General features: G+C 49.4%; 1 protein-coding gene and 1 long non-coding RNA gene across 2 annotated transcripts in view; both read right to left on the minus strand.

Annotated features, from left to right (window-relative positions):
- The window catches only part of cdh23 (cadherin-related 23), a 160,408-nt gene that overhangs the window by 24,281 nt on the left and 116,134 nt on the right, over window positions 1–19,993 (minus strand). The window contains 13 exon segments of the mRNA XM_060073834.1: window positions 3,280–3,505; window positions 4,135–4,282; window positions 9,395–9,510; window positions 10,951–11,299; window positions 11,462–11,590; window positions 12,347–12,475; window positions 13,333–13,482; window positions 13,968–13,970; window positions 14,134–14,235; window positions 14,965–15,353; window positions 17,091–17,226; window positions 17,760–17,908; window positions 18,408–18,468. Coding sequence (XP_059929817.1) covers window positions 3,280–3,505; window positions 4,135–4,282; window positions 9,395–9,510; window positions 10,951–11,299; window positions 11,462–11,590; window positions 12,347–12,475; window positions 13,333–13,482; window positions 13,968–13,970; window positions 14,134–14,235; window positions 14,965–15,353; window positions 17,091–17,226; window positions 17,760–17,908; window positions 18,408–18,468 — 2,087 coding nt within the window.
- On the minus strand, window positions 3,828–5,035 carry LOC132473733 (uncharacterized). Its single transcript, XR_009529464.1, has 2 exons — window positions 4,692–5,035; window positions 3,828–4,587 (listed from the first exon to the last, which is right to left on the minus strand). It is a non-coding gene; the product is annotated as an uncharacterized LOC132473733 (long non-coding RNA).

A 19,993-nucleotide genomic window follows, 5' to 3' on the forward strand; every position in this document is an offset into this window, starting at 1 on the left:
CCAAAGCGCCAACATGCCCATGGCCTTCACGAGGGCCTACATCCGCGATGCTATCAAGCACAATGCTATATGTATATTCTTAGTCATGGTAATAGTTTAATCTTCACGCAACTAGCCATGTACTTGTTGCTGTCGCAGCCACCTTTCCAGTCCGGGATGATTGCATCTTATCTCATCCTGATCTTTAAAAGCTGGGACGTTACAATGCTCGATGAATTCGGTTTCTGGACGGGTTTTTAAATAAAACCGGTTTGTGAAACCAACACAAAGAAACGATGGGGAACCTGTTTAAACAGCAGGTCATAGATGGACATCTATGTGGTCCCTTGTTGTGAGAGTAAGGATGACTTTAGTTACTTTAAAACGGTCATTTCAGCGATTGCACAACTTCTCGAAGCAGAAGTTAGACCTTTTACTGTAGGACTGCTCTGTGTGTGTGTGTGTGTGTGTGTGTGTGTGTGTGTGTGTGTGTGTGTGTGTGTGTGTGTGTGTGTGTGTGTGTGTCAGTACTCTGTGTGTGTGTGTGGTGTTGATGAGAGGCTTATCAGGTGCCGCCCCAACTGGTTTCATTACCGCCCTGTAACGGTTTCTACTCATCATTCCCATGGCAGTGGGTGAGTGGCTAAGAGGGTGGAGGTGATTGTGTAAAGTTTAGACAAACATGGCCTCCACCACTGGGGCCCTCGCACGTGAACGGACACAGGGCGGACAGCTAGGGCACGCTTTCACGCCTCCAGTACATGGCACTGGAACCAAGCTGCAGTTCAGTTGGGGGGGGGGGGCAGAACCGTTGTATTTAGGTTCAACTTTTATTTTTTATCTCTACAAAAATGACGAGGTCCGGAGCTCGGTGACCTCATAGCTGGCTACGGACATGGTTCCGATGTATTTAAACATATACCTGAGCTAGTGGTATCAGAAGAGGTAGGAGACACGCTTTGGGACAGAGTAGCAGTGGAAGTAGATGAAGTAGGAGCAGCAGTAGTGTGTGTGTGTGTGTGGATATACACGCAGCCGTAACAGAAGTCGTGATTTGAATGGACTTGAACAATGGGCCCGAGCTAGTCTGTGCCTCGGAGGGCTGTCAGCGCTGACAGGGCTGCAACAGGTGGTGTTCTGGGGCCAACAACAAAAGAGGGCCTGTTGTCTGGGCCCCGAGGGAGCCAGCAGAGTTCAGGGAGAGGCAGAGGGATCACAGTGGAAGGTTTAAGTAAAAAGAGACGCACTTTGTTTACAGACCCAACTGGAAGCATCCTTTGACTTCCCCGGCACGGCGCCTCATCAGGCCATACCTGGCGGCCAAGTTTGAATTAATTTTGAATTATGTTGAGGCGCCTTGTCTTAAGTTGGAAACATATCTTTTCTCTTTTAATATCAGTTACCCCGCCGAAAAATCCCTTAAAAATGAAAGCACAGAAAAAGGTTTCCCAGTGGGGGTGAGCAGAGTGAGTGCAGCAGGATGGTGGGTGAGGATGGGTGGTGGTTTGGGAGGTGGTGGTTAGGGTGGGTGAGGAGAGGGTGGGTGTGTGTGAAGCCGGAGATGAGAAGGGTTCTCCCTCCATTGTGCCTGAACACAGGCAGGAATAGCTACAGTTTCACTTTAATCACACCCCCTGGCTTTCCTATTGCTCTACCTTTGACACATGACAGTGGGCGAACACACACACACACACACACACACACACACACACACACACACACACACACACACACACACACACACACACACACACACACACACACACACACGCATTGTGCTGCGATTAAATATCCGTTATAAAAACAATCTGCACGCACACAGGATACTAACCCACACACATCAAAACCTAATGAGCACTGTGGGCATGTCCGCGGTTGGCCACTGTTATTTCCTATCGAGAGGGCAGTCTGACCAATAGGCTGCCGTTTCCTCCGCACACTACCACAAGTCCGGCCGTTCCTCTCTCCCCGTAACACCAAAGCTCCCCTGCCCACACGGGAACCGCAGTGACCCTGGCCAGGCAGGAGATGCCCGGCCTCCACGCGACGCAGAGTCCGCTTAGGAAGGAAGTCCCTTCCTCACGTCCCCAGGCTCGGCCAATAAGCCCTTTGAACACTTCCCTCCCCTCCCGTGCACACACACACACACGCAGGCGTGGTTGCTTAGCGGCTGCACATGTAAGGGCTAGGCGGTGATCGGATTGACTCATAGGAACTCGTTATGATGCAAATGTGATGTTACTTAGACTATGAGACTTCATCAAGCGAGTCGATCAAGGTGAAAACGTGTCCCTCCAGCTTCCCTGCACATGGCACACAGTAGCGCGCCACTTCAATGTAATTAGTTATTAAATTACGTGGCCTGCTTCTCTATCAGCCCTTCCTGGATGCAAAGAAACTTGAATTAAATGTCAGCTCTGAAAAGTCAATAGCATTTGTTTAATTTCCATGCATGAATTTGAAAAATACATAAAAAAGCGCGTGCGTGTGCGTGTGTGTTCTGCTTGTTTTTGTTGATGCCTTCCTCTGCTGCACTGTTGCGTAAATGAGTGTTGCATTCAAGGAAGTAGCTGAGAAAAATATGCCCCTTGCAAGACGGCCTGTATAGAGCTGGATGCACAGAAAAGGAAGCAAGATGAAAACAAATTTATACTGCGATCCTTCTACAAACGACTGTAGGCTTTGCAGATTCCTCCTCACCGCCACACATGAGTTGAATATGAGTGGCAGTCAGCAAAGCCAAAGAAACACAAAAAACAGTGCGTGTGCCAGCCAAGCAGTTTGCTGGTGCCCACATGATCACAGTAGGAATCAACTGCAGGAAAGTGCAGCCTGCCACCCCCTAGTGAGGTCTTTACTCCCACCACTGCTCTTTCCCTCAAACGACCCTGAACGACAATCTGATCTCAAAACAGCCATGTTAAGTCACCATATGTTACTTCACTTCACTAACTTGTTCTGCATCGAACAGTGCTGCAGACTGAGGCAAGCACAGGGTAGCATTACAGTAACCACAGCATGAAGAACAGGAAACCAACCAAGGTTTTCCAAGAATGAAAACAATACACTGTTGGTTTTGTAGTAGCCTTCTGTCACTTCGATGTTTAAATCAGTGTGAATCTGTTCAATACCTCGAGTTAATCATATCATCAACATAAAACTATCGGAACGCTCACTCATAATGCAGTGTCTTTTTATATTGTTTACGTAGAGTACAAGGGAATCTGTTGTTTGTCAGATCCACATCTCCCGTCTAACCGTGGTGTTCACCCCTCCCACCGACAGCCAAGGAGCCCGTACCCCACAATCCGCAAACGCTGGCCGTGTCCGTCCCACACCTCTACTACACCTGCCCCGAGGGCGCCACCGCCAAGCTGATTTGTGCCCAGCGGGGGGCCATTCTGCACGCCGACGACAAGCTCAAACACAACTGGCTGTACACGCCGCACGCCCAGCAGCACTGCCACGTGTTCGTGGGCCCGCGACACACCTCCCCGGGCCACCAGAGCGACCAGCTCGGGGTCTCCTTAGACGAAGGGAAGCAGGACTTCTCGTTGACCCTGAAGAACGTCACTGCCAAGGACCAGGGCCGCTACTGCTGCGTTGCGATGGAGACGACAAAACAACACCACAAGGCTGTGCAGAGGCACCACGGACACATCATGATGCTCGTCACCCCAAGTAAGGCCGCACACCCGCACAGCGAGACGACCTCCCTAGACAGGCTCTCTTAGGGTGTTAGAGCAGGAGTTCAAAGTTCAAATGGGATCCGTGACATGCAAGGTTCCCTGCTTTGCAATAGTTATCAGTGGAGATGTTCCGGTGCAATTTCTTTTTTCCCATTCCGATTCCTGGACTTGAGAATCGGCCGATACTGAGTATAAACCAATACAGCCTCTAGCATTGTAACTAACTACTGAAAGCCCTTGTTCTTATCGAAGGGTTCTCTTATAATGACAGCAATTAATAGTCGGCCCACCAATTTTTAGAACTTATACTGTATTTTATTGTGATTCCTGCATTGTTCAACGTGCCAATTCAGAACTATACTTCTCTCCTCTTCTCCTTCAAGGGGCAAACATCAACGCATCTCAGGAATGCACCATGTGGGATCCACAGCCGACTGAAAGTATGTTCCGCGTTCCGATCCATCGCCTCGCGTGGCAGCCAATCCACGCCGGCGGGACAGGCCGTTCCTAACGTACGGGGTGTCTCTTGCGTCTACAGGCTCCGTGGCTGCCGCTCTGGCCACCACTGCCTGCATTGTGGCGCTCCTTTCTCTGCCGCTCATCATGCTCCTGGTCTACAAACAGAGGCAGCATCACAGGTCCAGCAGACGTGAGCGTTGGAGGCGCACAAACATAAACACACACCGACCACGTGTCCACGTGCGGTATCCACAGCAGAGCTTGTGTGTTGCGCACGCACACTTCCTGTGACATTGGTGGTTTTGGAGGAAAACCCGTTCACACGGTATATGTCCTGTTTCTTTTGTGATCCAGTTCACTCACAATGGACCGTTTCCTCTTTCCTCTCTCCTTCCCAGGTGCACACGAGCTGGTCCGAATGGACAGGTGAGCCTTCCCATAGTCCTACAGCCAGCTGGGCCTTCTCACACACACACACACACACACACACACACACACACACACACACACACACACACACACACACACACACACACACACACACACACACACACACACACACACACACACACACACACACACACATACACACGCACGAGCACGCACACACTTACACATACTGCAGAGGAGGATGCAGGATGTTTAAGCCATAATTAAACATTTTTGTTTGACTAAAATGCAGATGCATTTGATACATTCTGAAGAAATGTTATGGAAGGCTGTCAAATGCGACGCAAAATTCATATGGGAAACATGTCAATTTTAGGGTTAAAACATTTCAAATTCTCAATTTTATAGCATAGCCCTTAATCCCAGTTACATTGTAAAAGGGCAATATATTTATGATCTCAAATCTAACCCCTGTGTGTGTGTGTGTGTGTGTGTGTGTGTGTGTGTGTGTGTGTGTGTGTGTGCGCGCAGTGAGGCCCAGGGCCATGAGAACCCCGTGTTCCTTGGGGGGTCCCCTCAGCCCAAGACCCGGACCGTTTCTCAGATCATGACCCGGCAGTCGTCTGAGACGGGGCGCCACCTGCTGTCCGAGCCGGGAACCCCCTTAACCCCCCCTGTGCACGGAGACGTCTTCTTCCCAATACACGGTGAGAGAGAGACACACACACACACACACACGTACACACACACACGTACACGCACACACTCTCCAAACAAACACACACACATATGCTCCAAACCAACATACACAAACACGCTCCAAAACAGCACAGTCACACCACACAAACACACACACACACGCACACACAAACACACACACAGTTCTTTTATCGGTGTAATCACAGAGTACAGAGAAAGACATTCATGTACATTCTTACAAAGGATGTAACATTGCACCATGGCCATTTCGGTAAATAATGATTTCAAAATGTAGTCTTCAGCTGAGTCAAGACGAACACGCACACACACACACACACACACACACACACACACACACACACACACACACACACACACACACACGCTGGCCTTCAGAGAAGTGACTGAGCAAAGGACTGTTTTTCCTTTTAGCAGAACACTAAAATTAGCTTGTTTCTGCAAAGTGTTCAACCACCACACCCCCACACACACACACACCAAGCCAACACATACACACACACTCCAAACCAGCAGTGTCACGCACGCACACATACGCGCACACACACACACACACACACACACACACACACACACACACACACACACACACACTCCCTCAGTCCCCTTCCTACCTTCAAGATTCCTACATTTGTCACACATCAACACTCCCGCTGAGCCGTTATGGCCGCCATAAGCTGGTCCCACCGTCTTCACCTGAGCTGATGATGGGTGGGGGGGGGGGGGGGGGAGACGATAGCTATTGTGGGGGTTGTGGGGGAGGTGGAGGGGGGGCTCCTGAATGCTTCTCTACTGTGTCCTGGGGCACATTGGCTGACATTCCAGCCATCCTCAGGTGGATTGTCCCATTTCCTGGTTGCTAGAATGTTCTGGGGTGAGGGGGGTCGTGCTGGTGGGCTCCCGGGGGAGGAGGGGGGCATACGTGTTCACGATGCTAATCCACCATGAAACCACAACCCCAGCATGATATGGCTAGACAGACATGTGTGGGTCTTGGGTCAACATTGCACATTCGATATCTGCAGGTGAAATGTCGTCAATGTATACAAACGTGCCTGGAGTTACAACGGGACTGTGGTCATTGGCATGTTCATTTGCAAATTTGCCATCAAATGAGTCGGGACATGTGTACAGTGATCAGTCATACATGGCGGTGTACACCGCACATGACAGGGGAAGGCAGCCGTAGTCGCAGTGGGACAGAGTGGACACGTTCCTTCAAAGGTCATTGAAGGGAAACTACTGGAACACACACGGCCCTCGGGCAAGCGTCCAATCTCAAGAAGGCTCACTTCATCTTTTTCCTCCTTATCAGCGACAGAGTGGAATTTAACAAGCACCAGTTCCTCTTTTAAAAATATATACGTCCATTTCGGGCCGACACTTCTTCTGTTTAATGAGGGTTATTTTCTTTCCTTTTGAGCCGCACAACCTTTTCCAGATAACTGACCTGATTTCAGCGTTGGCTGCACAGTAGTGGCCCATCTGATACGCAGCTCAAGGCGACCACAATGAGGAAAAAGGCGGCCACTGCTTTAAATAGTGTGAGCTTGAAGTGGATGGGACGATGACACCGTTTCCACAATCGGCGTCGTAGCGATATAGATCTATGGTAGGGGTATAGATCTGTAGTAGCGATGTAGAGCTGTAGCAGGGGTATAGATCTGTAGTAGCGATACATACAGATCGGTGGTAGGGGTATAGATCTGTAGTAGCCATATAGAGCTGTAGCAGGGGTATAGATCTGTAGTAGCCATATAGATCTGTGGTAGGGGCATAGCTCTGTAGTAGGGGTACAGATGTGTGGTAGGGGTGTACATCTGTAGTAGCGATATAGGTCTATAGTAGCGATATAGATCTGCTCCTCTAACACGGTCATTCTTCTTCCCTTTAGATGCCATTCTGGAATCCCCAGAATTCTCGGGGCCCCTGTCCGCCTGGACGCCATGAGGCCCCGTGGAGCCCTTCCTCTTCCTCTGTCTGTTACCGGGGGCAATGGTCGTCCTTTTCGTCACGTCTTCCATTCCATTCCATTCCATCCCGCCCATTGAGAGGGGGGTGTGTGTGTGTGTGTGTGTGTGTGTGTGTGTGTGTGTGTGTGTGTGTGTGTGTGTGTGTGTGTGTGTGTGTGTGTGTGTGTGTGTGTGTGTGTGTGTTTGGCACTGTGTTGGTTTGGAGCGTGTGTGTGTGTGTATGTGTGGCACTGTGTTGGTTTGGAGCATGTGTGTGTGTGTGTGTGTGTGTGTGTGTGTGTGTGTGTGTGTGTTCGTGTGTGTGTGTGTGTGTGTGTGATAACAGCTCATGGAACAACAGGTGACCTGCTCTCTGCGGCCTGGCCCTGGCGGTCTGTCCGTCTGTCTCAGTGTGGGACAGAATAAGGGAAATAAGCAGAGAAGGGGCGGGGGCATTCCACTGGTGGAATTATTGTGTAGCAGTCTCTTGTACCGGGCATCATTCAATTCTTCTTGTTTCATGTGACTCAGGAGTCTACCTTCCCCCCCCCCTCATCCTCATCCTCTCCATATGGCTTCAGGCTGTTTTTATTATTGTTTTGCCTTTGCTACCTCAGTTTCTGCCACCTGTTGTGAACAAACACATCAGCGCTGTCTTTCTCAGGACCTCCGCTCCTGAGTCCAGCACTTAACAGCGGTTGGAGGAACCTCTTTGGTCAGTGCCTTATATTTACAGTATGTTACAGTATTGATATCTTGGATAGGTCTTTTGCAGCAGGAAAGTCTGATGCCGTCAAATATGGATGTCACTTTACGACATTTCACTTCCCACAATATATTTTTCTTTACTTGATCGTCAAATTCGACGTTGAATTGAACAGGTATTATATATATATATATATATATATATATATATATATATATATATATATATATATATATATATATATATATATATATATATATATATATATATATATATATATAACTTTACATTTTTATTTTCTTTATGAAAGAGATTTTATTGTACAAGAGGCATCTCCCTTCTCCCTCCAAAATAATTTGGTTAATGGCTTTAAACTTTAAAATGTTTTTAAACGTTATTTCATTTTTGTTGTGAAGCTGATGTCCTTCCTGGTTTCAGCAGCGTTGTATTCCATGCCGCAGGGCTGCATTTTACAGGGTATTGTAGATATTTAGTACAGTGTGTTCTGGCTTTTTAGCTCCGTGTGTGCGTGCGTATGTGTGTGTGTATAATGTGTGTGTGTGTATACATGTGTGTGTGTGTGTAGACGTGTGTATACGTGTGTGTGTGTGTGTGCGCGTGTCTGTCTGCGTGTGTGTTTACATGCGCGCGCGCGTGCACCTTATAATGTCTCCTGCTGTGCAAAGCTTGTTGAATGCTGCTGCTATGTGTTCATGTTCTGTGGCTCTGCCACCCAAACGCCCGCAAAAAACCACAACATCGTATATCCCTGTACTTCTCTGATAATAAAAAAAGGAGTTCTTGTCCCTCAGCGGTCTGTCCCTGCTCATAAATGCCACTTCACTTCTCCCCTGGCTGGTGTCCAAAGCCATCACTACACAAGGCCGGGCAGCTGGGGTCGGCCTGGGAGCCATTAGCTCTGTAACAAGGTTGTTCCGGCCCTGTGCCCTAAGATGGGCCGCGCCAGGGGGACGTTGGCATTGAGGGGAAGGAAAATGTTGAAACAATTTTCTGCCTCTTGTTTTTTATGTACGATAGGGAAGATAAATCGCGGGGCGAAGAGGGGAGTCGGGGGCGCGGCCGACCGGTGGCTGTCCCTCCTCCCTTTAAACGACCGCCATCGCTCAGCTCTCTCATGCGCAGATCCTGCTCTGTGTCTCCTGTGGGGTCTGCACCAACACAAACCCCCCCCCAACCCCCCCGCATGGCCCCCTCTCTGTCTGTCTGTCTGTCTGTCTGTCTGTCTGTCTCTCTCTCTCTCGCACTCTCTCGCTCTCTCTCTCTCTCGCTCTCTCTCTATCTCGCTCTCTCTCTATCTCGCTCTCTTTCTCTCCCCCTCTCACTCTCTTTCTCTCCCCCTCTCTCTCTCTCTTTCTCTCCCCCTCTCACTCTCTTTCTCTCCCCCTCTCTCTCTCTCTTTCTCTCCCCCTCTCTCTCTCTCTCTCCCCCCCCCTCTCTCCCTCCCCACCACTCATCCGTCAGCTGTAGAGTCATCAGCTCACTCTGGTGAACACTGCTGCCATCTTTGCAGGAAGTTGCTGCATTCTTCCCTTTTCTTGCACATTTGGCTCTGGTGTGGTTTTCCTGTTGACACAGCAGGGCATCCTGTCGTTGCGGGCTGAGGAGCAACAGAGTGAACCTCACACTGGTACCGCACAGGTGTTGATCATAAGAGGTGGATGATGCAAGTGCAGCTTAAGGTCAAAACGTTTGCCACATGTCTCTGGTTTTCGGAGGGGGCTGAGAAATATGTGTGTCCAGACCTGAGGGGGCAGATAAGCAGCTGTCTATATGTTAATTCAGGGAGAATCCACCTAATGAAGCAGCTGGTTGTTGACAGAAGTACCTGCAGTACTCCTTGTGGCCAGCAGATGGCTCTAGTCGTGGTGGGAACAATCACAACACAGTACAACCCATTTCATAACGTGTCTATGTTATACATTTATATAGATAATGAAGTGTATAACATGGAAACTGATTGCAGTCATGGTTTAACTGTTTATAATTGTTTGAACTTTGAGGAATGCAAATTTTTTAAAGCAACCACTCTCTTAAGAGAATGTTGAAAAATAAATAGTCCATGTACATGACGTGTACATGAAGCTAGGACCTGTTATTGCCGTAAACTATCCTAATTAAACTCAGCTGATCCAATTGAAAGAAGCATCTTTGTGTTTGGATAAGTGAGAAGTGATGTTAACCCGACACAAGCTACACACGCTAGACACCAGTCTATAGCAGCCACATACACACACACACACACACACCCCCGCACTCACACAAACCGCTTCTAAGTTCCCTCTACTCCAGGGGAGCAAACAGGGGTCAGGGGTCAAACCATGTATTATTGGAGCTTCTCCAACAATTGCTCCTCTCCCAGTCGCAACTTTCAACTGAAATACAATCCATCATCCCAGACAGCCTGGGTCTGCAAGCCTCGAGAGCCTCTATAATGAGGCATACACAGTGTTTATACTGGGATGCAGACCATTTACATTAACAGTTAGGGCAATTAGCAGACGCTTTTATCCAAGGCGACTTACAAGTAGTACATTCGTCAGAAGAAAGAGAAACAACAGTATCTGTCCGAACAGTAAGGATGTTCATAGGACCAAGTACCGAGCCTTTACCATCACTAGGTTAATCCATTTCCTGTATACGGCAAAGATAGCTAGGATAAGATGCTATACAATGCTAAGTACTATTTGAGTGCAAGGACGTATAACATACAATAAGAGCGTACATTAAGTGCCAGGACCTACAAACATACAATAAGAGCGTACATTAAGTGCCAGGACCTACAAACACACAATAAGAGCGTACATTAAGTGCCAGGACCTACAAACATACAATAAGAGCGTACATTAAATGCCAGGACCTACAAACATACAATAAGAGCGTACATTAAGTGCCAGGACCTACAAACACACAATAAGAGCGTACATTAAGTGCCAGGACCTACAAACATACAATAAGAGCGTACATTAATTGCCAGGACCTACAAACATACAATAAGAGCGTACATTAAGTGCCAGGTCCTACAAACATACGCCAGGACATACAAACATGCAATAAGAGCGTACATTAAATGCCAGGACATACAAGCATACAATAAGAGCGTAAGAAGGGGTGTGGGGGTGTGGGGGTGTGGTGGGTAAGGGGGAGGCAGGCCCGCTCACCGACAGCGGGGGCTCGCCGTCGTCCTCCACAGTGACGACCAGCCGGTACTCCTGCTGGTGCTCGCGGTCAGGGGGGGCCGGTCGCGTCACCATCTCGCCCGTCATGCGGTCCATGCGGAAGGTGAGGTCCTGGTTGCCGGCGGTGATGTAGTAGAACAGCATGGCGTTGGGGCCGATGTCGCGGTCCGTGGCGACCACGCGCAGGACAGAGGTGCCCCCGCCCACGTTCTATGAGGCACACACGCGCGCACACACACACACACGCGCACACACGCACACACACACACACACACACACACACAAAATGGAGGCGAAGCGCAGTTCAAAGTCCAGTTGACTCCAGTACAGCCTAAACCATATGCCCGTCCCCCGAGGGTGGGGGGCCCCCACCTCGCTGACGCTGACGTTGTAGCCCCGCCGGCTCTCCACCACGGGCGCGTTGTCGTTGACGTCCAGGATGTTGACGGTGAGGGAGTGGTCCGTGAACCTGGGGGGGGCGCCGTTGTCCATGGCCCGCACCTGTCACAACAACAGGGCTCAGGGTCTCCGGACGGCCCTGGACGGCTTACTGTTCGGACTGGCTGCCTGTTTGTCTTGTAATCTGCCTGACTGCATGTCTATCTTTTGTGTCATTCTGTCCGTCTCTCTGATTGCCTGTCTGTATGGATACCTGTCTTTCTGGTCACCTGTCTGTCTGCTTGTCTGGACACCTGTCTGTCTGTCTGATTGTCTGTCTGTCTGATCACCTATCCGGTGTGATTGTCGGTCTGTCTGGTTCCCTGACTTTCTGTTGTCTGTCTGGTTACCCGTCTTTCTGATTGTCTGTCAGTATGGTTGGACACAGACAAGTTCAGGTTTGGTGGATCATTTCCCATTCCTTGGCTTCATGTTTGTAGTAGGGGTACAAACATGTACAAACATTCATGTTTTGACCAATCATGTTGCTGGAGGCAGGGATCCTTGAGAGCATAATTGGCGAACACAAACTCAGCCGGCAGAAGATAATTTAAAAAAAGTGTCTGTAAAGGTTACATTGTACAAAAAAAAGAAGCTCTTATTGAAAAGCTTTGAAAGCCTCTTCCAGTCTGCCTGTCTGCCTGTCTTTTGCCTCTCTGAATATCAGTTTGTCTGGGTATCTGTCTGTCTGTGTGGTTATTTTTCTGTCTGTCTTTATGTGTGGCTATCTGTCTCTCTGGTTATCTAGTATCTATTTGTCTGTCCGTCTCTTTCGCTGTCGGCCTGTCTGTCTTTCTGTCTGTCTGTCTGCGTGCTGACCTTGAGCAGGTAGCGGTCCACAGACTCGCGGTCCAGCGGGGAGTTGACGTAGACCTCCCCGTAGGTGTGGTTCACCGTCCGGATCTCAAACACGTCCTGCATGTTCCCCGCCACCAGGGTGAAGTTCACCTGGCGTGTGTGTTGGCGTGTGTGTTGGTGAGAGAGAGAGAGAGAGAGAGAGAGAGAGAGAGAGAGAGAGAGAGAGAGAGAGAGAGAGAGAGAGAGAGAGAGAGAGAGAGAGAGAGAGAGAGAGAGAGAGGACAAAATAACAGAGTCATTGGCAGAGGGATAGAAAGGCCAAAGACGAGTGAGACAGAGGGCAGAGATAGCCAGGAGGCAGAGAGAGAGGAAACAATGGCCACAAGGAAAGAAATAAGTGGACAAATAACTGTGTTGACTACCTGCCTAGTACACCTTAACATTACTGATTTATATGTTTCATGGTGAGTTGGTAAATATGGGTCTTGTGTAAAAGTAATGCACGTTTAAAGGGAATGTATGTGTTGAATTGGAATATAGTCATGTGGCAGACATCTTCAATGGAGCTGATAGGGACTACAATGTTGCAACCCTGGTGGGATACTTATAAATACATTATTATCTATATAATATATAATACATAATATAATACTGCCGAAAGAGAAACACATTGTTGCTCTGAGGGTAATGAAACTACGGCGTCAACAATGAGGGGAAAACAATTACACCGTCTCCTTTTAGCACAGTGTCTAAGAATTAACAACCAGGGTAATAAACGTCTGCATGTCGAGCATAAACTTTGAGCGTATTGTTTTTGCATGGTCCCAGCGGCCGTTTTATTGGACAACTGTTGGTCACGTTAAATTTTAGCGCCTTGAATCGAAAACTGTTTATAAGGCAGAGGTGCCCTGTTATGAAAAAAGAACCCCTTGGAATGTTAACGACCAATCAGGATCCAGTATTCAACACTGTTGTACATGTCAGTGTTCACATGTCCTGTCTCTCACCATCCCGTTGGCCGCAGCGTCCTTGTCCCTCCCCAGGACCGTGGCCACCTTCACTCCGATGGGGGTGTTCTCCAGGATACTCACAGACGTGTCCGACGTGATGTCAAACTCTGGCCGGTTGTCATTCTCATCCAGGATGGTGATGGACACCTGGTTGGAACAGGGCCGTAGCCGGAGAGTGGAAATGGTGGGGGGGGGGGGGAGTTGCGGCTTCAGTTGTGGGGGTTCAGTTATGTTTGGGGGAGGTGTGTGGGGGGGGGGGGGGGGGTTATGCTAAACTGCCCTACACACCAACAGATGTCACACACGGCGGACACAAAGTCACAAGGCTCACCTGAATTAAGCATTCACTCATCTCGAGAAGTTCTTAACCAGCTGATTTTGTATACAGTTGCATTTAGTTTCAAATTTTCCTTTTATCTCTAGAAAAATGTAGGTTATTAATAATGGCCTCATAGCTGGCTGCGGGCATGGATAGGAACCGTTGGGAACGATGAAATATGTAAGGGCTCGGTCAATAACACAAGCTGGCGTACTCACCACCGATTCTAGTTCTAAGTGGGATTACAAACTGGAGCATGGGTTCATGATGTTCTCTGTCTTTTGTCACAAGCGATACATCAAGCAAACCTTACCTTCTGCAGTTTCCGAGGAAAGGGTAGCAATGGAGAAAGAAAGGAAGGCCATTAGCTCCTCTACAACAGAACAGGACAACACAGACAATGTTTAGGTGGTCTGTGCACTTGGGGAGGGAATGAAATAAATGAGACGAAAAAAAAAAATCAAGACAAAATGGCGTACCACGGTGGAGTCCTCTCTGGGTCCTCCATTGTCCGCCACCACAGTCAGGGTGTAGAGGTCACCCATCTCTCTATCCAGCAACCCCATCACTGTGATACGACCCTGAACACACACACACACACACACACACACACACACACACACACACACACACACACACACACACACACACACACACACACACACACACACACACACACACACACAGGACAATATATACTAAACCCATCCAGGAAGCACCTTGACTTACGTTGTCTTGCTTAGATTCATCATGTTATTCTTTCTATGTTATTTTACGCGAGCCTCGATTGTGTGCGTGTCTGTGTGTGTGTGTGTGTGTGTGTGTGTGTGTGTGTGTGTGTGTGTCTCTGTGTGTGTGTGTGTGTGTGTGTTTCTGTGTATGTGTGTGTGTGTGTGTCTGTGTGTGTGTGTGCGTATACGTGTGTGTTGCTGCTTTGTACTGGTGTCTAGCGGTCTCAGCTGGTGTAGGCTCCAGCCCCGTGACCCTGACCAGGGTTCAGTAAAGATGACAGACGATAGACAAGACAGGGCTTACATCACCTTTATATCACTTCTGCATCACTTCATACATCGCTTCTTTTAATTTGGTCAGGTGATTGAAAGTCGTGTTTCATCACATAAAACCGAAAAGAAGCACATCCTAAAATGCGTCTGAGGTCCCACGGGACCGGAGTTCACAGTCACACACAAGCACACACACATACACACACATGCAGACACATGCACACACATACACACACCTGACACACACAAACACACACACACACACGCGCGCGCACGCACACACACGCACACACGTGTGCACCTCACCGTGACGCCGTCGATCCTGAAGAGGGCGAGCGCGGCCGGCGAGGTGTCCGGGTCGAAGCGGTACGTGAGCTGGTTCAGGTTGTCGGCCGACTGCGCCCGCACCTGCGCCACCTCTGTTCCCGTGGCGATGTTCTCCACCAGCGTCGCCTCGTAGCCGGCGGCGAAGAAGGCCACGGCCTCGTCCAGCTCGTTGAGCAGCGTGACGTACACGCTGCAGAAGCCCAGGTGGAAGGGCGGGGCCTGGTCGGTGGCCGACACGTTCATCAGGTACGACGTCTTGGTCTCGTAGTCCAGGTGGTCCACCGTGGTCACCAGCCCCGTGCTCACGTCCACCTCGAACTTGCGGTCCGAGCCCGACACGATGGCGTAGGCCACGGAGCCGCCGTCACCTGAATGGGGGGGGGGGGGGGGGGAGGAACAGGGGTGAGACACGAAGAACAGGGGTGAGACAGGTTGCGGCCTCCCGCTGCTAGACTAGACACACAGGGAGAAACCACATCAGTATGTAGTGACAGAAAATACAATATTCTATTATATGCTCATGATCACTCATCAGTGTGTTTCCAGAGGTGGCCAGTACGTAATAACATGTAATAGATGCTTGTTATATGTGTTTTACAGGTTATTACATACAGACCCCTCTGGTTGTGTTTCAGTGAGTGTCCAGTACATAATAACGTTTAACAGATGTTGTTACATGTTGTATCATACTGACATACTGACTTATTACACCCATTTTATGTACTGCCAGTACATTACATGTTACAAGACTGAAGAGCAGCGTTAGAGCATGGACCAGATGTCCGCATTAGTTGGGTACCAGTTGAACAAACTGGTGGACGTCAATGTGTTTACAAAAATCAGACAGACACTGTAGAGCGACTATCTAGTGACGTCTTCGATGACTCATCCCCAAGCCAGTCCCACTTTGACCAGGAGCTCTTCTGTGAAACAGGGAAGTCCAGGCCTTTTAAGAAGCACAGCCGTGTGGCCACACGCTGTTGACGCAACAGCTCTCATTAAGGGGAAGTGAATAAAAGAAGTGGCCGAGCAGAAGTTAGGGTTATTTAACGGCGCTCACGTATTCTGTTCTTCTTCCCCGTCCCACGAGACGAGAGGCTGCGTAAAGCAGCTGTGTTTCAACAACAACCTTTGGAGGATCAGGAATTGATCTGAGTGCAGCTGAAAGGGGCGTGGGGCAGGGCGAGGCCAGAGTCCTGGGGCTGGTCTGGGGCCTGGCCAGACATGAGCCCAACAGTGTTATCTGTATGCTGCAGACTCACTGGAAGGCTCCTGACTCGTCATCACAACAGTTTAGTCCTGTTCCCTTTGACGAAAATAACTGTCAATAATAATTTACATTTCATTTATTCAGGGGATTTTTTGTCCCTATTCATTTTTCTATTTGTATGTAAAAGTTAAGAATGTCACTTTTAAAGGTGCATTTTTGTCTTGAATAAATGAAGGATGAATTGAGTGAATGGATGATCATAGGCAGTAATCCTTGTAGTGGATCAAAAGGCCACGACTTCTATATTGTACATGCCGTTCGATGGACACCTGTATCCGACTTCTCAGTGTTCAATACATTTCCTGTGGTGGTGGTTGTGTGTGAATGCCATGCTCTACCAGGGTTTTCAACCTGTGGTACGTACAACTACCACTGGTGGCCTGTGAGGGTAGTGCAGGTGGGACACAGGGGATAACATCCCCTGTGACAATAATACAACTAGTACCATAATACAACTAATTCAATAGTGTATTCAAAATAAAAATATTATAAATATTGTTTGTTGTTCAGCCCAGAGTTTTATTAGGGTTGCATGCTTGTTATTATTAAAAAAATCCTGTCGCTTTGTGCGTTCCATCGTAGGTATTGATTTTGATGTTTGATGTTTTGTATTCATTTGTGGAGCACCAGCAGCGTTGCTGAGTTCATCGTTCCACTGCTTCCCACTGGCCACAGCCTCATGAAGTTAAAATTCAGTACAAAGGGGGCGTAGTGGCACTCTTTGCTTAGCCACTGCGTGTGTATTCCTACATTTTTGACAGTTTTAACATGAGATGGCCCCCCTAAAGTCAAGGGTCGGGACCCCAGGTCGACTCGAGTGAACCGCACCACCCACCAGTGTCGGGGTCGGTGGCACGCACCACGATGACGGAGGTGCCGATGCCGGCCGTCTCCCTCAGGCCCAGCCGGTTGTACTGCTGCTGGGTGAAGACGGGCGCCTCGTCGTTGGCGTCCTCCACGTAGACGATCACCTGCAGGGGGGGGACACAGGTGAGCACCGGGGGAGAGACGCATGGAGCCCCCCCGGGGAGAGACGCAGCGAGCCCCCCTGAGAGAGATGCAGTGAGCCCCCCTGGGAGAGACACAGCGAGCCCCCCGGGGAGAGATGCCATGAGCCCCCGGGGAGAGATGCAGTGAGCCCCTAGGAGACATACAAGTGAGGCCCCTATGAGAGGTGCAGTGAGCCCCCTCTGAGAGATGCAGTGAGCCCCTAGCAGACATGCAGTGAGCCCCCAGGGAGAGATGCAGTGAGCCCCCAGGGAGAGATGCAGTGAGGCCCCAGGGAGAGATGCAGTGTGTCCCCAGGGAGAGATGCAGTGAGTCCCCAGGGAGAGATGCAGTGAGTCCCCAGGGAGAGATGCAGTGAGCCCCTAGCAGACATGCAGTGAGCCCCCAGGGAGAGGTGCAGTGAGGCCCCAGGGAGAGATGCAGTGAGCCCCTAGCAGACATGCAGTGAGCCCCATAGGAGAGGAGCAGTGAGCTGGGGGTCGGTGGTTGGCCTCACCCGCACGGAGCTCCTCATGCGGCCCTGGTCGCTGTTGTAGGCCTCCACCTCGAACACGTGTGAGCTGGTGCTCTCACGGTCCAGAGCCCGCAGGCCCCGGGACACCAGCCCCGTCCGCTGCTCGATGGTGAACAGCCTGTTGTTGTTGCCTGCAGGGGTCGGAGTTCACAGTCACACACATACACCAACACACACACGCACATACACACATAGACACACACACACAGACATCCAAATACATGCACACACATACATGTGCACACACACATGCACACACACACACACACACACGCCCCCCCCCCCCACACGCACACATATACAAGCACACAAATTTGCACACACACACACACACACACACACACACACACACACACACACACACACACACACACACACACACACACACACACACACACACACACACACACACACACACACACACACTATGTTGCAAAATTTGCAGAAAGAGAGAATGACATCATCATCAATTATAAAACAGCAGGCAACCAATCATGAGCAACTCAATGTTCTGCAGTTTGCATTGCGTTTTATTTGACTGAGTATACAGCCTTAGGGAACATATGAGAGAAATATGAAAATATGAAAAACTTAACCAACTCAGTAATAGAACACAACAGTATAATGTACCAGAGAGGATCCTGTATAACACCCGGCCATTTTCTCCCTGGTCCGCATCTGTAGCCTGGACCTGCACACACACACACACACACCCACGTATATGCACACAAGCACATGCACTCAAAGACACACACACACACACACACACACACACACACACACACACACACACACACACACACACACACACACACACACACACACACACACACACACACACACACACACACACACACACAGAAACAACTGTTTAGCGGAAGTAACAGAGCAGAAAAACGCAACGCAGCAAAATCACACTAATACATAAAGACAAACAGGGACATCTGCTCATTAATACCAGCGTGGGGTGGACACGGTAAATATCATCAATCCAAATGCATTGTCTGTGTGAAGCATTGAGCATTAAGATGCGTAAAGGAATTCATAGGGACCACGTTTATCTGCTCCTCTCGGGATCCCCAACGCCTTGCCACAGTGTTGCCACAACAAGCCCAACAAGGTTTGGCAGTGGCTCCAGAATGGTAGTGGTGGTAACCATGACCCCCGGCCGCCCATTCCCTTCCTCTCTCTCTTTCACTCTTGCTATGCTGACTCTCTCTTTTTCCACTCACTTTCACACTCTCTTTTTCTTGACTCAGTAACTTTCTCCAATCTATCTCTCTTTCTTCTGTTCAATTCTATAGCTCTCTCTTCATCTGTCTCTCCATCCTCTCTCTCTCACTTCCTCTATCTTTCTCTCCCCCTCTTCCCCCCCCCCCTCTCTCCTCTGCTTTATCTCTCTCCCCCCCTCTTTCTTTCCTCTTAAACTCTCCCCCTCTCTCCTCCCCAATCCTCTCTCTCCCTCCTTTCCCTCCCCCCCCCCCCTCTCCCTGTGACAGGCAGCTCGCCAGAAGCAGCCAAACACACAAACCCAGCACAGACAATATGGCTCCGGAGCCCACAGGGATAAATAGCGGCCCAGCAGAGCTATGCTGGTGGCTTGGTGAGCCAGCCGCTGCATAAAAGACCAGACGCCCAAAGCCGGGGCAGCAGAGACACAAAGGCACCGGAATAGACTCAGAGGGAGCAGGGAGAGAGAGAGTAGAGAGAGAGAGTTTCAGGAGAGACTCCAACTCTGCCGCTTTGATGACGCGTTTAAGATGTGACGCACCCCGAAAGACACCTATACACAGACATACACGCACACGCACAGAGACGAAAAACACATATGTGCGCACAAAGTCTGAGTTCGAAGGGCAAAATACTATATTTCTAGTTGTCTAGTTTTTTATAACACTATGTTAGTATATATATATATATATATATATATATATATATATATATATATATACCATCTATATACCATCTACCTCTCTCTCTCTCTCTCTCTCTCTCTCTCTCGCTCTCTCTCTCACTCTCTCTCTCGCTCTCTCTCTCGCTCTCTCTCTCTCTCTCTCTGGCTCCATGGGAAGAGGGGCCCTGTTCTGCTCTCATTAGCTTCATAAAGAGATGTGAAGAGCAGAGGAGAAAGAGCAGGAGGAGGGAGGGGGCAGCGGGGGGGGGGAGAATAGAAGGAGGCGGGGGAGGAGGAGGAGGAGGAGGGCAGATTGGTGAGT

Source organism: Gadus macrocephalus, chromosome 15 (genome assembly GCF_031168955.1).
Source record: "Gadus macrocephalus chromosome 15, ASM3116895v1".
Lineage (NCBI taxonomy): Eukaryota > Metazoa > Chordata > Actinopteri > Gadiformes > Gadidae > Gadus > Gadus macrocephalus.